General features: G+C 42.1%; 1 protein-coding gene across 2 annotated transcripts in view; it reads right to left on the minus strand.

Moving 5' to 3' along the window:
• st3gal5 (ST3 beta-galactoside alpha-2,3-sialyltransferase 5) overlaps positions 1-18014 on the minus strand; it is a 57478-nt gene that overhangs the window by 3647 nt on the left and 35817 nt on the right. For both annotated transcript variants that reach the window (XM_061979567.2, XM_061979566.1), the window contains exons 5-7: positions 9186-9322; positions 5709-5895; positions 3152-3310 (exon numbers count right to left, since the gene is read on the minus strand). In XM_061979567.2, coding sequence (XP_061835551.1) covers positions 3152-3310; positions 5709-5895; positions 9186-9322 — 483 coding nt within the window. The remainder of the gene's footprint in view (positions 1-3151; positions 3311-5708; positions 5896-9185; positions 9323-18014) is intronic.

An 18014-nucleotide genomic window follows, 5' to 3' on the forward strand; every position in this document is an offset into this window, starting at 1 on the left:
GAAATTCACCAAAACGTCACTGTGGAGTTATTGAGTCTGTTTAGCTGATTGGAGAGCTAGCTTCAGCAGCTGTTTTACTGCCATGTTACAGGCATCATTTTGGAAACAACTAAGGTATGTAAATAAACATTTACAAAACATTTCTGTTTAAATAACTAATTTGACAACAAATCTATTTGTGGCTTATAGCCTGTTTATGAAGTTTCTCATTCATCCAGGTCATTGTCATCTCAGAGCATTCAATTAATCGCAACTGGAATGCTTGGTTTGTCTTGGAAGTTGTTTCGCCGCTCATCTGAGTAGGCTTCATCAGTTCGTGCTCATAGACTTAATTTGGTCAGATCACCTGCACACCGTGCCAAAACTACCAGTACCTGGTTAAAGGATGATGGTACCCCTGTCCTTAATTGGCCAGCAAACTCGTCTGACCTTAACCTTATGGGGTATTGTCAAGAGGAAAATGCGATACGCCAGACCCAACAAAGCAGGAGAGCTGAAGACCAATATCAGAGCAACCTGGGCTGTCATAACACGGAGTGCCACAGACTGATTAACTCCATGCCACGCCATAGTACTGCAGTATTTCAGGTAAAATGAGCCCTGACCAAATATTGAGTGCTGTACATATTCATATTCAGTTGGCCAACATTTTTTAAATACTTGTTCTACTGGTCTTAAGTAATATTATAATTTTGTGAGATACAGAAGTTGGGAATTAGTTTTCAGTTATAATCATCAACATTAAAAGAAGTAAACACTTGATATACTGTATGTGTGTAATATATGCATAAAATATACACGTTTCACTTTTTGAATTAAATTACTGAAATAAATACACTTTTTGGTTATATTCGACAAACCCCGTTTCCATATGAGCTGGGAAATTGTGTTAGATGTAAATATAAACGGAATACAATGATTTGCAAATAATTTTCAACCCATATTCAGTTGAATATGCTACAAAGACAACATATTTGATGTTCAAACTGATAAAACATTTTTTTTTTTGCAAATAATCATTAACTTTAGAATTTGATGCTCGCAACACGTGACAAAGAAGTTGAGAAAAGTGGCAATAAATACTGATAAAGTTGAGGAATGCTCATCAAACACTTATTTGGAACATCCCACAGGTGAACAGGCAAATTGGGAACAGGTGGGGGCCATGATTGGGTATAAAAGTAGATTCCATGAAATGCTCAGTCATTCACAAACAAAGATGGGGCGAGGGTCACCACTTTGTCAAAAATGTGTGAGCAAAATGTTGAACAGTTTAAGAAAAACCTTTCTCAACCAGCTATTGCAAGGAATTTAGGGATTTCACCATCTACGGTCCGTAATATCATCAAAGGGTTCAGAGAATCTGGAGAAATCACTGCACGTAAGCAGCTAAGCCCGTGATCTTTGATCCATCAGGCTGTACTGCATCAACCAGCGACATCAGTGTGTAAAGGATATCACCACATGGGCTCAGGAACACTTCAGAAACCCACTGTCAGTAACTACAGTTGGTCGCTACATCTGTAAGTGCAAGTTAAAACTCTCCTATGCAAGGCAAAAACCGTTTATCAACAACACCCAGAAACGCCGTCGGCTTCACTGGGCCTGAGCTCATCTAAGATGGACTGATACAAAGTGGAAAAGTGTTCTGTGGTCTGACGAGTCCACATTTCAAATTGTTTTTGGAAACTGTGGACGTCGTGTCCTCCGGACCAAAGAAGAAAAGAACCATCCAGATTGTTATAGGCGCAAAGTTGAAAAGCCAGCATCTGTGATAGTATGGGGGTGTATTAGTGCCCAAGACATGGGTAACTTACACATCTGTGAAGGCGCCATTAAAGCTGAAAGGTACATACAGGTTTTGGAGCAACATATGTTGCCATCCAAGCAACGTTACCATGGACGCCCCTGCTTATTTCAGCAAGACAATGCCAAGCCATGTGTTACATCAACGTGGCTTCATAGTAAAAGAGTGCGGGTACTAGACTGGCCTGCCTGTAGTCCAGACCTGTCTCCCATTGAAAATGTGTGGCGCATTATGAAGCCTAAAATACCACAACGGAGACCCCCGGACTGTTGAACAACTTAAACTGTACATCAAGCAAGAATGGGAAAGAATTCCACCTGAGAAGCTTGAAAAATGTGTCTCCTCAGTTCCCAAACGTTGACTGAGTGTTGTTAAAAGGAAAGGCCATGTAACACAGTGGTGAACATGCCCTTTCCCAACTACTTTGGCACGTGTTGCAGCCATGAAATTCTAAGTTAATTATTATTTGCAAAAAAAAATAAAGTTTATGAGTTTGAACATCAAATATGTTGTCTTTGTAGTGCGTTCAATTGAATATGGGTTGAAAAGGATTTGCAAATCATTGTATTCCGTTTATATTTACATCTAACACAATTTCCCAACTCATATGGAAACGGGGTTTGTAATTTATTGAGCGCACACACACGCACACACACACAGTTTATCTAGTATGTATACATATAAATAATCGTTTTTTTAAGCGCTTGACAGCACTCCTAAAATGTAGCAGTAAAGACACATTTTAAAACAAACAAGAGTCCATTTGCCTCCATTTAACCTTTGTGGATTACCATGACCGGATGACTGAGAAGCTACACACACACACACAGACTTATTCAAGATGTTACCAAAAACTGTTTGTACAGTTAATAAATGATATATGGACAGATTGACTAATTCAATATACTGCACATTCATTTCAATTAAAAAGATTTTACAATAAAGTTCATACTGTAGTTTCATTGCTGAGATTGAAGCCTCTTTAAAGTTGTTTTGCTTTCTGGACACAAGTTACAGTATGCCTCCATTTAACCTTTGTGGATTACCATGACCGGATGACTGAGAAGCTACACACACACACAGACTTATTCAAGATGTTACCAAAAACTGTTTGTACAGTTAATAAATGATATATGGACAGATTGACTAATTCAATATACTGCACATTCATTTCAATTAAAAAGATTTTACAATAAAGTTCATACTGTAGTTTCATTGCTGAGATTGAAGCCTCTTTAAAGTTGTTTTGCTTTCTGGACACAAGTTACAGTATGACTCTATTCTGCATCATCTACTTTGTCACATTTATGTTACTCTCAGACTGGTGTGGAAAGGGTCTCATACCTGGTCCCAGCCCCATAGACGTGTTGTAGGGGGAGAAAAATGTAGTAGATCCAACGCAGTCTCTTTGATGACAAGTGGATTTAAGAGTCTGATCCTGTTGCGTTCGAGGGGGATTTCATCAGGAACATTTTGCCAGAAAAACAGCCAATCCAAGAAAGGCTGCAGTACAAAGCATAGGTGTGTAATGTGTTTGCTTTTGTCTTAAAATCTAGCTTAAACAAAAAACTTGGTGTAAAACTACCACATGACAAACAGTTAACTTTTTCTGGCTGCTATTTGGACAAAACAGGCATGGCAGTAAGTGAAAGTGTTATGTCAACAACTCTACTCATGTGGATGGAGATTTAATCTAATGTAATACCAATATTCCGTCATACATCTTAGCCAGGCAGACCTTGGTATAATAAGTACGAAGAAAGCTTGCATTGAATAAGGCCGTATCTAGCACAAATAGATGATTTATGAACTCTATTTAAAATCTCTGTCCAGCTCTCCTCAGATAGGGTCCCTCTTAAGTCACCGTCCCAAAGTGACTTAATTGAATTCAAAGACTCAGGGCTTAAATGAAACATTTAATTGTAAATACGTGTAATTGATCCTTTTAAAGTCGGAAGTGGTGTCAAAAATGCAACTAAAACTGTCAGTCGCTAAGTTTAAGAACCTGGGGAAAGTATAATGAAAAAAGATCATATTACAGAAAAGAGCAGTGCGGATCATTCACAACGTTGGTTATTTAGAACATACTCATAATCTGTTTATGCAATCAAAGTTGCTCAATTTTGATGACCTTGTTAAATATAATGCATTAATAATCTTGTATAAAGCATTTAACAAATTATTGCCGCCTAATCTACAACGTTTTTTATAAGACGAGTGCAGGCTCATAATTTGAGAGGCTTTGGATATTTCTCATTGCGGAGAGCTCAAACCACTCTTAAACGTTTTTGTGTCTGTATGCGGAGTAAAACTATGGAACAAACTGGACATACAACACAAGCAATGCCAAACTATAAATCGATTTAAACTATTATACAAACATGTGGTCTGGTTCAAATATAGAGATTAGGGTCTTTAATTTGACCTGCTGTTGTACTCTGTCTCAAAGTGTTAACATGTGCTCAATGTTTCCTTACCATTATTGCTATGTTGTCTATTACCATTATTACTATGTTGTCTATTACCATTGTTGGTATTTTGTCTATTACCATTGTTGGTATATTTATTATTCTTACATTGTTGATACAAATTATTGTTACAGTGTAATAATTATTGTTACCTGTGGTAATGCCACTATGATACAACATCTGTATTATAATCCTTGAACAAAGTAACAGTGAAACTCATGTGAATAATCACTGAATGGAGAACTGGGTGTGGGATTAAATAAATTATCTTCTTCCCACTCCCTTTCAGGCAACACTGGACAATCATGCATTACATACTATACATTACATTTTGCACTATATTAATTTATATTATTATGTGTTGTCAACTTTGTACTTTTTTATGTCATTGCCTGAAATAAATAAATAAATGAAAGGAAAAAAAAAAAAAACCACCAGGAGTTTTGTTGCCGTCGTCATTAATACCGTTTATCGTTACATCTCTGCAATACAGTCTTGTTTCCCAAATCCAAACACAGTTTCAGTGGTTGTAGTTCAGATTGGATCCCCACCGTGATGTAGAACCTGCCCCTCCCCTGCATGCTACTGTGATTGGATAGATACCTAACTTGTCCCACCCGCATAAAGACGAAATTAAAATATGATTGGTATTCGTCTGTCAATTATTTTTGTCTTGTTTTTATTCGTCGAGTAAATTGTAAATTTTGTCATTGTATTCGTCAACGTGCATTTTGTTGTTATTCGTTATCGTCCTATTTTAGTCAGGGGAAAATAGGTCATTAACGATAACCAAGACGCAAATTTTTAGTCTACGAAATTAACACTGGATTGCAAAAAGAAACGTATGTTTAATGTATCATAAGATTTTTTGTTGAAATAATGCCATTTTATGTAGTCCCCTTTATTTAGAAAAGTACTGAAATACATTTTTGTACCCGTACAACCCTACTCCATATATGATAAAGTTTTACCCAAAGAGCTTGCCAGTGTAGTCCAAAGATGTCGTCAATAAGTTCCTCCTTCTCCTCTATTCTGTTGTTGTGGGGCAGACTGCCTCATACATGCACAGGCTTACCCGGCTGTTGCCATTTCTAATACAAAGTAGTGTATAGTTTGAACTTACACCTGTCAGGAGACTCGTGCTAAAATCTACAACATGGCTGACGGGGAGAAGACGCAGTCGAAGTGGAGGCACATACATAAAAATGCCCACCAAATGGCGGTACTTTTTAGTAATACGAAGAACACAATTGAGTGAATGTGACTTGACAAGATGGTTGACATAAGCGTAACAGGCTTAAACATTATTCTGATGTTTCACTATGCTTTACTGACTGCTTTGAAAGGCAATGGAAGATTTAGTCATGTACACACAGCATTGTAAAGACTACATAATGTCATCTTGGGAAAGCGTTAAAAGCGGCAATACTCACCACAGGGAGCTTGTTGATCATCGCAGAGATCCAGCTGATATCAACACCCTTATATACCACAGCTACAAACAGAGTTTCTGGGTCAGTGTCAAGCCAGTGAGGCGGCGTACTCTCTGGATAACTCATTCTGATGCTTGTTCGATTCCCAACGTCAACACTGAACTTTCCAAGAGGGCCGTTGTTTAACCTGGCAGTCACGAAGAGAAAACAGGCCTAATATGAGAAATCATGTCCATCCCTTGAACACGGTTTAGTTTCATATTCCCCACACATTTAAGCAAGTATTGTATTAAGTCTTATCAAATGACAAAACAACGTAAATTAAACTTGAATCATTTAGAGTAGTCATTATTCACCAATGTTGATGTACTGTCTTCTGATAAAGCCATTATTGTCTAAATATCTTAGAACACATGTGCAGGTACAACTCACAGTGAACATGTACAAACTGTAAATAATGAGTCAATCATCAGGTTATTGTGTCCTCAGAGTTGTTGAATGCATCGCAACAGGACTGTTCAGCTTAGAAAATGTCTTGTCCCTCATCCGAGCAAGATTCATCAGTTCATGTTCACAGACTTAGATAGGACAGCTCCAGTCTGAGGGCCTCGTGCCAGATCCAAAGTATTCATCCTGTAGACTGCTGTCCTCATCTGAGCAGGTCCCCTCTTGTACATAATAAGAATTTGGCTGTGCACCGTACCCTCAAACTAAAGCTGTCCTATCCAAGTCTGTGAGCATGAACTGACGAGGCCTGCGAGGATAAAAGGGGATACATCTTTAAAGACAATCTGAAAAGTCCTGTTGTGATGCATTCAATGCCCCGAGAATAGTGAGTACCAGTGTTATCTCACAATGCCTTAATCCCCCTCTTGTGGAAATGTATGTTATATGTATTATACTTCACGCTAGCCGGGATGGGTATCTTTTACATTTTAACCGATACTGTACCAATGCCATGTTTGCTACGAAGGGCGTGTGCAGCTGTGCTCAGAAGCATGCAATTGCTGTTGTTTTGACGTTAGTTTTCTTGACAAAATAAATCAAACCAATATGTCTGAATATAGTTCTAAACATACTCCAGGTTATGAACTTATTATTTCGTCAAAGTCAAATTTTGCAGCTGTATTTGACGCACTCTACTGCTACAGTCATGCAGTGTTGAATGACCAGCAGCGCAATAAACGTAAAACAAAATACACAAAACGATCAAAAAAACAAAAACTTATTACCCTCATTTTGCCAAAATCTTTATTAGCTTTGGACCAACAGTCACAGAGAAATTATGACTTTCCCCAAATTTCTGCACAATAACTCAGATATGGTAACATCAGCAACCAGTAGAGAATACAGAGTGATTTTTGGTCCAGAAAATCCATCCATCCATTTTCTACCGCTTATTCCCTTCGGGGTCGCGGGGGGCGCTGGAGCCTATCTCAGCTACAATCGGGCAAAAGGCGGGGTACACCCTGGACAAGTCGCCACCTCATCGCAGGGCCTCCACAGATAGACAGACAATATTCACACTCACACACTAGGGCCAATTTAGTGTTGCCAATCAACCTATCCCCAGGTGCATGTCTTTGGAGGTGGGAGGAAGCTGGAGTACCCGGAGGGAACCCACGCAGTCACGGGGAGAACATGCAAACTCCACACAGAAAGATCCCGAGGCCGGGATTGAACTCACGAATACTACCTTCGTATTGTGAGGCAGACGCACTAACCCCTCCACCACCGTGCTGCCGGTCCAGAACATATTTTGCTTTATTCATTGACATATTTGTAGCCACTTTATGTTGTATATTTTTAAATTATATTTCCATCTATTACTACACCCAAAATGTGGTTTCTTTTTCTATTTCAATGTCCATCTACTTGTATTTGTGTTTAACTTTCTGTTTTACTGTTACCGAATAGCATTATTTTAATTTTACTGAGATTCAAAGATAGTCTGGTTTTATCAAACCATCTCTTTAATTTGTTAATTTCTTCGTTGATTGTTTGTATTAGCTTCTGTGTGTTCTCTCCTGAACAAACCGCAGTCGTGTTGTGTGTATACCTGGCACAAGACACTAATCGGTGGCTCTAACGCATTGTTCGCAAACCTTCACTTCCCATACTTGTCTTCTTACTGGGTTGTGGGGAATGCGATGGAAAAGCTCTCCGCAATTCATGCGGGTGGAGCAGGCCCGATGCGCCGCTAACACATAGCATCAGCTCAAAGTTGGTAGCAAACATGGCGCCCTGGAGTGACGTGAGTGCTTTTTGACAAATAATTGAGGAGATCGCATGAAACTGGGTTGGCCATACTCTCTGTATATACAGATCTGTGCTACGGGGGTGCCAAACTCGGTTTCATTGAGGGCCACATCGCGGTTATGGCTACCCTCAGAGGGCCACTTGTAACAGTAAATAAATATGAATATTAATGTAAAATGATGATCATGATAATTATTTTATTATGTAATTGCCTATGCATTTGATTATTATTTTGTATATACTGATATATAACCAGTTTTTTTTTTAAATCATAAGTTAAGATGACAAGCAGATATTTAAGTATTTTTATTACAACAAAAAATGTTTGTGTATGTTGTAAATGTATGTTGCGTGACCAGATAATATCTAAGTTAAAAGACCTGCAATTTTTCTGCTAAAATTTGAAGAACAAATACATTTATTAAGAAAGATAAAGTACTTTATTGACACACATTATTTCCAGGCTTTCACGGGACACATAAAACAATGTGGTGGCCGATGGCCAGATCTGTGATCTACGGTGTGTTGCTTTAATACTGTTTAAGTAGTATTTGCCTTTGAGTTGAATGAGCCAGTCTTGTCTTTTGTTGAGTCCTAAAAATTTAGTAAGCATCTTAATTGTAGTTTTCAATACTAAAAATTGCAAATGCTAATCGGTAGCATTTATATGGTATATAAAATTTTAATTAGCATTGATCTGACTATCACATTTTGAAAATTGGGCCCTTGCTTTCTATCAGGCATCTTGCGGTCATGGAAAATGTTAACATTACCTAGAGGCAGTCCGGCTGTGTCCGCTCTGAGTGTTTGTTTGCCAGCCAAGTACTTGAGCCGATACAGAGTCTGCAACCGGACATTTTTACTGTAATGATAAAATTTGGCCGGTACCTATAACACTACCGAATTTGGTACCCATCTTTACATGCAAGTGAGCTCATTTTTCAATGGCCCGGCCTGTCTGTTATTTACAAAAGCCAAAAAAGGCGCTTGAAGCCATAACCCCTGATCTGTTTTTCCAGACTAATCTTTCATAGGTCAAATTTACTATACGCAAAAAGACCATCTTGTGCAAAACAAAGGGTTTTATAGTAGTAAAAGATTGGGAATTGGATAGAATTGTGTTTTAAGTGGTTAGCGTCATAGTCTAGCTATAGTGGCACAGGCGACATTGAAAAAGAAGATAATGTAATATACATGAATAATTTCAAATGTACTAACCGTATGATGGTGTCAAAGCGATCAATGAGAGTACCCAGCTCCAGGCCTTTTAAAATACCTCCATTTCCTATGACAACACAGCGCCGGCATTCATCAGGGGTCTTTTTTAGTGGCGGTACCGGTTTGGGGTCTGGAAGCTTCAAAAAGGTACAATAAAAAAATGAGTTAACAGGGTTGCCACTGCTTTTTAAATCAATTATTTACAGAACATGATTAACCAACACAACCACAGTTTACATCTTGGCACTTCATTGCCATGACAAACAGGAGTTAGGAAATCCCCAACACAATTTTCTATCCAGCACTAAAGCCAGCCAACTTTAAGTATCCCGCAAAAAAAACATCTCTCGTCCGCTTCTTAGCCTGTTAAGCTTTTTTTGTTGTATGTTGTAATTAAAGAGAAACGGAGCGTTATTGCGGGTGGAAGTAATGGTTTATCAAAATGGCATACAATTATATGATACATCACAAATTTCCAGTTTGTCATTACATGTCCGAAAAGGAGTAGGAAGAAGCAGATCTTATTTAATCAAACCTCTTTTACATCATATAGCAATTACTAACATACAGTATTTGTTCATTTCCTGTTATCAGTTTGTACTAGGGTTCTACCAATACCAATATTGTGGTACCAGAACCAAAATGTATATTGACACTTTTCAATACTTCAATAAAGAGGACCACAAAAAATGTCATTATTGACTTCATTTTAACAGAAATTCTTATGATACAATATGTGTCTTATTGCACTCAAAGAACAATTTTAGAAGATTGGAATTAAAATTAAAAGGCATGCAATACATTGGGCTTTTCTTATTGCACTCAAACAACAATTTACATTTTTACATATTACACATAGCCTGCCATGATCTTTGATTAGGTGAGAATAAAATAGAAAGCTTTATTGACCTTGATTTAAATGTTTCATGATTTGTGATTGCCAATTTTGAGTTGTGCTTTAAGACAAATACAATAATTAGTAAATAGTAAAAACAATACTATGGCTAAAACACACATTGTTAAAGATAAACCACAAATGAATTTTGTGTTTTTTTATGAAATTCAGTCAATTCACTTGCGTTAGTTTATGATACGTAGGCGGTATTTACTTGATTAATAATTGGCAAAAAGCCAACCAGCTGTGTGCCCGTTTACATATATGGGTGTGTGTGTGCTCACGCACAGGGTGCGTGTGATGAGTCAGTGCGTTAGATTTGTGGCAGAAGTGCTTGTAGTTAGTGCATGCTGCATGCTGCCCCTGCTTGCTACTCTCTGCTTACAGCTATCGCCGCCAGCTAGCCCCTGGGTGGGTGAAAAGAGGAGCCGAGTGCGTAAGCCTCCTCCTGCTGGTACAAAGCCTCTCCACCACCAAGACCCCTGTGGTGCCTCCTCGTGGCCACACACGGTAAACTGCGTCTTTGCGGACACAGGCTAAACTGTAGGGGATCTCGGAGCAGCAGTGGGCCCCAGAGGCGAGGCGTGCAGGCCCACCAGTGTGTGGACACGCCCTGGCGTCCGCCAACCACTGCCCCATCTATGGGTTAAATAGATATAAGACCTCAACGATGGAAGTGGCGGAGGATGACACTGCATGTCACAACGGCACTGAAGGCGGATGAAGGCTGCAACAGAGGGTGGTCTCCAGTCGTCATGGATTCATGCCACTGGATCAAGGCCCCTCTCTGCCAAGGACCGTGTGGTGGCTGCAGGCGCATCAGTCTCCCCACGCTAAAAGACGTCACGCGCAGGCGTCCTCCCGAATGGGAACCCATCCATTTTACATCCTGGATACTTCAAAGTCCTTTGGCGACCGGGAAGTGGTAACGGGAGCAGGACAGTGAAGTCTGGCAGTCCCTAGCCACAACCTGGCACACAGGCGGTGGGTGTTAGATTCAGTCGTTAAGCTCATGGACTGAGGCAGAAGAGCTTCTCGGCAGCTGCACCCATGACTGAGCAGCCCTATTCAGGATCCACTCTGCTCACCCCAGTAGGAGAGGGGGTTAGAAAAGGTACCCTAAATATAGCCTGCCTCGCAACATCCTGTCTGGAATACCGCATCCAGAGGGATCACCACCACGCGGTCAGAAACAAAAAAAACACAAATTACTCATTGGAGCCTGGAACGTGCGAACCCTCACGGACAACCAAGCCAGCGATCGACCGGAAAGGCGAACTGCCATCATCTCCAGAGAGCTAAGGAAGTTCCAGATCGACATCGCAGCACTCTCCGAGACCCGACTGGCCGACGAAGGGCAGCTGAAGGAAGAAAAAGGCGGGTATACTTTCTTTTGGAAAGGAAAACCTGCAACTGAGCCACGAATCCACGGTGTGGGTTTTGCTATTAAGAACTGCCTCATCAACCACCTCCATGAACTCCCTGTGGGCATCAACGAGCGCCTAATGACCTTACGCCTTATGCTTGCTAGCAGTCATATGGCCACGGTCGTTAGTGCCTATGCACCAACCCTTGATGCACAGGATGAAGTTAAAGAGGCCTTTTATGCTGACCTGGACAAAGTTCTATCTGAAGTCCCCAAGGAGGACAAGTTAATCCTGCTTGGAGACTTCAACGCCAGAGTGGGACGAAACCACCGCCTATGGAGGGGTACGCTGGGGAGAGAAGGGGTCGGAAATACAAATTCTAATGGCGCACTACTGCTAACTAAGTGCTCGGAGCACAACCTGGTCATTACCAACACACTTTTCCGTCAGAAAACCAAGTTCAAAACATCATGGATGCACCCTCGCTCCAAACTGTGGCATCTCATTGACTACGTCATTGTCCGCTCTAAAGACCGTCACGACGTCCTAAACACCAGAGCAATGACCAGTGCAGACGACTGCTGGACCGACCATCGCCTCATTCGCTCCATCATGTCCATCTGCTTAATGCGGAAAAGACGGATGCAGAAAAGACAGTGCCGGCCAAGAATTAACATCGAGCTGTTGAGTGACACCACCTACCAACAACAGCTGCAGGAGGCCTTTAGCGCAGCATTGCCCAAACAGTACCCAGAGAATACGGAAACACACTGGAGCACACTTTCGACTGCCATAATGAAATCCTGCAAAAATATTCTTGGTCTCAAAAAGCGGAGACATCAAGACTGGTTTGATGAGAACGACACTGAGATCCAGCAACTAATTGACAACAAGCGGCAAGCTTTCATCACTTGGAAAAATGACATCCACTGCAAAGTGAAAAGAGTAGCCCACGCCAAAGCGAAGGCAGCTGTCCAAACACAGGTTAGGAAACTGAAGAACCAGTGGTGGGCAAAGAAGGCTCTGGAGATCGAGCAGCTTGCTGACTCTGGAGACACGAGAGGCTTCTTCGATGCCACAAGAGTGGTGTATGGTCCCAGCCACCGCTGCCTAACCCCCCTTCGCTCAAAGGATGGTCTGCTGCTGCTGAAGGACAAGGACGCAATTTCAAACAGGTGGAAAGAACACTATGAGGACCTCTTAAACAGGGACACTATACCTGAGATGGAGGCTCTTGACCAACTCCCACAACAACCCACAGATGAAAGCATGGGAGAACCACCTACCTTGGATGAGCTGCAGGATGCCATTGGGAAGATGAGGAACAACAAGGCTGCTGGGCCCGACGGCATTCCAGCAGAGGTCCTGAAGAAAGGCGGACCCGATCTTACCAAGCACATCCATGCCCTGCTTCTCAAAATATGGGAAGAAGAGGAAATCCCTGCACAGCTCAGAGATGCCCTAATTGTATCCATATTTAAGAAAGGAGACAAGGCAGACTGTGGGAATTACCGTTGCATCTCTCTCCTGTCCACCATAGGGAAAGCCCTCGCTCGGGTTTTGGCCAACAGACTCACCCCCCTGTCAGAAAGCGTGCTTCCTGAGTCTCAGAGTGGATTTCGCCCAAGCAGAGGCACCACAGACATGATTTTCATCGCACGACAACTGCAAGAAAAATGCCGGGAACAAAACCAATCACTATACATGGCCTTCATAGACCTCACCAAAGCCTTCGACTCGGTTAACCGTCAGGCACTTTGGCTGGTTCTGTCCAAGATTGGCTGCCCAGATAAATACATCCGGGTACTGAGACTACTGCATGATAACATGTCAGCCACAGTGCTCAGTGGCAGTGGAGATGAAACGGAACCCTTTAGGGTAGACACAGGTGTAAAACAGGGATGTGTCATCGCTCCAACACTATTTTCCATTTTTGTTGCTACTATCCTTCATCTCACAAACATACATCTGCCCCAGGGAGTCGAAATAATGTACAGAACCGACGGTCAACTCCTCAACATCAACCGTTTCAGGGCTAAAGGTCAAACCACCACCATATCCATCATGGAGCTGCAGTATGCAGACGATAATGCCCTCATAGCCCTCTCAGAAGAGGACCTACAGTGCACTCTGTCTGCTTTTGCGAAGGCATACAAACAGCTTGGTCTTGCCATCAATATAAAGAAAACCCAAATCCTCCACCAATCACCGCCAAACAGTAGTGCGCCTGTCCTGCCACCAAACCTGTCAATTGACAAAATCCGACTGGAAAATGTGGACCACTTCCCATATCTCGGGAGCCTCCTGTCATCTAAAGCTGTCATTGACGATGAAATTCACCACCGCCTCAGCTGTGCCAGTGGGGCCTTCTCAAGGCTGAGGAAGCGAGTCTTCGAGAACCGTGACCTCCAAGCAAAGACCAAAATCCTGGTCTACAAAGCAGTCGTGCTCCCCACCCTTCTGTATGGGTCAGAAGCCTGGACCACCTACAGCAGGCACTTAAAGGCACTCGAGACCTACCATCATAGATGTCTCAAAAAATCCTCAGGATCAGCTGGGAGGACCGACGCACCTTGCCCACCATCACTGCCACGATAGCCCAAAACCAACTCAGATGGACTGGCCATGTAGTCCGCATGCCTGACTCTCGCCTCCCAAAACAAGTCCTTTATTCCCAGCTTGTTGAAGGGAAACGGGCCCCGGGAGGTCAAAAGAAGAGATTTAAGGATAACATCAAGGCAAACCTGACAAAGTGTCGCATAGACCTTAAGTCTTGGGAAGTCAAGGCAAAAGACAGGACGATGTGGAGAAACCTTGTCTGTGAGGGTGCCGCGCAATATAATGACGACCTCCGCCATGCTGCACAAGACAAGCGCAGACAAAGAAAGGAGAGAGCATCCACCAAACAGGCCCAACCCAAACCCACCACCACTACATTCCCTTGTCCACATTGCCCCAGAATAATCGGGTCCAGAATCGGCCTCCACGCCCACCTGAAGACCCACAAAGACCAGGAAAGAGGACAGTCATACTCGACCACGAGTGACCGCCGATGATGACATATATGGGCACAACTAGTGCCAGCTAGTTGACATTACCTGTCGCCCTTTAAAATTGTTGTGCAGATCTGAATGCTTGTTATCTAAATATTTACCTTAGTTTGAAGCGGAGGTGGTAATACTGTAGGCCACACGAGGCATGTTTTAAAGCACAGCTTGCAGCGCGGCGGTTTCGCACCCGTTATTAACCAATGGAATTGCAGTTTTATGCCATTCTACCTCTCCCCAATGTTTGTGCTTGTATGCACGCTGTGTGTGCGTGTTGACACACTCAACATGCGCCTCGGCTCAGCAACGTCCCCGCTGCACAGCAGCATGCGCATGAAAAAAAAGTACTGGTATTTTTCAAAGACAGTATAGTACAGTTTTTAATTCAGAATCAGAATCAGAATAGTTTTTATTGCCATTGTTTGAGAACGGGTTCACAAACTAGGAATTTTTCTTGGTGCAATCGTGCAACATAAAACACGTATAACACAGATTTGGTAATAAAAAGAGCTGTAACTGAGCTATCAGATCTTGTTATCGTTCATGTGCCTGATGGCCGAGGGGAAAAAACTGTTCAGGTGGCGGGAGGGCTTATAGTTCGTAAGGGCCCTTAGCCCTCTCCAAACGGCCGCAGAATCATTGGAGCGGAACTGTTCCTGTAGACGGTTAGAGTAAACAGATTTAGTTTTCTCCACTTCCCTGTTGAAGTGGTAATTCGCTTCTCTGTACATACTCCGGTCCCCGCTTCTCCACGCAGCCTCCTTCTTCTTGCGCAACTGTCGGAGCTTGGGTGTGAACCAGGGCTTGTCGTTGTTATAAGAAGCCCTGGTGCGCGTTGGAATGATGCGCGCCTCATTGAACTGAATGTATGAGGTCACCGTGTCCGTATACTCGTCCAGATTGTTTGTGGCTGATCCAATTGCCTCCCAGTCTGTCGTCTCCAAACATGCACGCAGCTCCTCCACAGCCTCGGCGGTGAAACACTTAATGGTCCTCATAACGGGTTTAGCCAGTTTCAGTCTCTGTCTGTATGAAGGGATTGAGTGCATCATCACGTGATCTGATAGTCTAAGAGCAGCGCACGGGGCTGCATGATATGCCTTGCTTATTGTAGTGTAACAGTGATCCAAAGTGTTCTCCTCACTGGTCGGGCATTTAATAAACTGCCTATACTTAGGTAATTCCTGGCTCAAATTTCCCTTGTTAAAGTCACCAAGTACGATAACAAGAGAGTGCGGAAAAGACCGTTCCACATGTAAGATCTGGCCTGCAAGCATGCGCTGAGCGTCACGCACGTCCGCGCCGGGCGGTATGTAGACAGCCACCAGTATGAATTAAACAATCTCACACGGTGAGTAAAAAGGGCTTACAGTGAATGAAAAGATATTCCAGAGAAGGAGAGCAGTGTTGGGATATCACCGTCACGTCTGTACACCAGTTGCTGTTGATGAAGAAGCAGACTCCACCGCCTCTTTTTTTGCCGGAGAGCCCTGCGTCTCGGTCCGCGCGGAGAAGATGAAAGCCCTCCAGTTGAACCGCGCTGTCCGGGACACTCGCGCTCAGCCACGTCTCCGTGAAGCACAAGACACAAGATGAGGAAAAGTCCTTGTTTCTTCTCATCAGCAACGCTAGCTTGTCCATCTTGTTGGCAAGTGAGCGGACGTTGGAGAGAAAGATGGCAGGTAAGGGCGTGCGTAATCCCAGTCTGCGGAGACGGACAAGGGCGCCCCCTCGCTTTCCTCTTCGGTGCGGTTTCCCTCTTTTGATCAAAGAATGGACCAAATCCGTAGCTGACGCTAAGATGACGGTAACAAGTCCGTAGGGGTGATGGATCTGATGTTCAGTAGCTCTTTGTGGGTGTAAGAGCACGCGGACACACAATTTACGCACAAAAACAAACAAAACAGAGCGCACAAGAGCACCGAGGCAGCCGTGATCGGCGCCATGATGATCAAAGATATATTCATTAGTACAGCGGTACTTTATTTGTACCGGTATATAATTTGTACACAATTTACATCCAAAAATAATAAAGTTCTCAATAAATACGTCAAGTATCAGTAGAATGGAAAAACATGTTGCCTTTATATTTAAGTTAATTATCATATATATCTCATTTATATCACTGAAACAATTACAGAGTTTGCAATCAATTAGAACTGATCAAAATAGTATAAATCTTACAGAGATTCCCAAGCCATTTTGAGAGTTAATGAACGAGCCAGTCACGTGATCCGAGATGTCGAGGTAGGAACCACAGATCCCCACCCCACTAACAGTGCAAATCATGCAGACTTTGTGAGAGCCAACAACAATTACTTTGGGAAAAGTTATTAAACAAAACCTTATATAGAGCTGCAACGATAAAATGTATTGACAATAGTCGTGACGTCATCGCTTCTAGCCCGAAGTGGGTCACTTGTAAAAACATCGCCAGTGAAAACATGTAAAGTGTAAGGATATATTATGTTAGACCCTCAACACAATATTATGTTAGACCCACTCGACATCCATTGCATTCGGTCTCCCTAGAGGGGGGGGGTTACCCACATATGCGGTCCTCTCCAAGGTTTCTCATAGTCATTCACATCGACGTCCCACTGGGGTGAGTTTTTCCTTGCCCTTATGTGGGCTATACCGAGGATGTCGTTGTGGCTTGTGCAGCCCTTTGAGACACTTGTGATTTAGGGCTATATAAATAAACATTGATTGATTGATTGATTGATATTTCCTTTTATTTTTGTTCAAAACATGAATATCATACTCATTTTGCAAAGCGGACATTGTTGTTATGGCAGTAAATCTGTGATACGCGAGCATTGAAAGTGAACACATGATGTCAAACATTTGGAGGGAGGATGCGGTAAGAGTAGTTAGCTTCCACGTTGCTAGCTAGCTAACAAGAGTGAGACAAAGTTCTGAGAAAAGTACCTATCATTTTAGCCAAAGTCAGCCAGCTAAACTATATCTACATCAATTCAAGTTTTAAAGCAGCGTCATTTTGTTATGCCATAAAAAAAGGAACTTTAACTGCGCATGCATACACACACACGAGAGCGGGAGAGAAAGAAAGAGAGAGAGAGACCAATGCAGAGGTCTCATAAGATTAAACATACAATCTATTAAATAGCCAACATTTTGATAATTAATCATATATACAATTCTACACATTGAGTCTATTAGAGTGCTAAAACTGCCAGGAGTTAATCAATAGTCAATATACCAGCATGCAGCTTTTTAAACGTCACAAAATGATTTTCTTTTTGAGGAAGTTAGATTTGTAATTTGTTTTTATTGCTGCTATTATAAACAAGGTTAATTCTTTTTTTTTTTTTTAGGACTTTGCCTTTTAAATGGACATTTCATTAGTCATTTTAATTTTTGTAACAGCTGAATGAGCAGCACAGTTGCAGCATATATAAATATTTATGAATGAATTAGTCAATTTTGTTGTTCGTAAAAAAAAAAAAAGGGTTGTACTTGTATAGCGCTTTTCTACCTTCAAGGTACTCAAAGCGCT

The sequence above is a fragment of the Nerophis lumbriciformis genome, linkage group LG19 (assembly GCF_033978685.3).
Source record: "Nerophis lumbriciformis linkage group LG19, RoL_Nlum_v2.1, whole genome shotgun sequence".
Lineage (NCBI taxonomy): Eukaryota > Metazoa > Chordata > Actinopteri > Syngnathiformes > Syngnathidae > Nerophis > Nerophis lumbriciformis.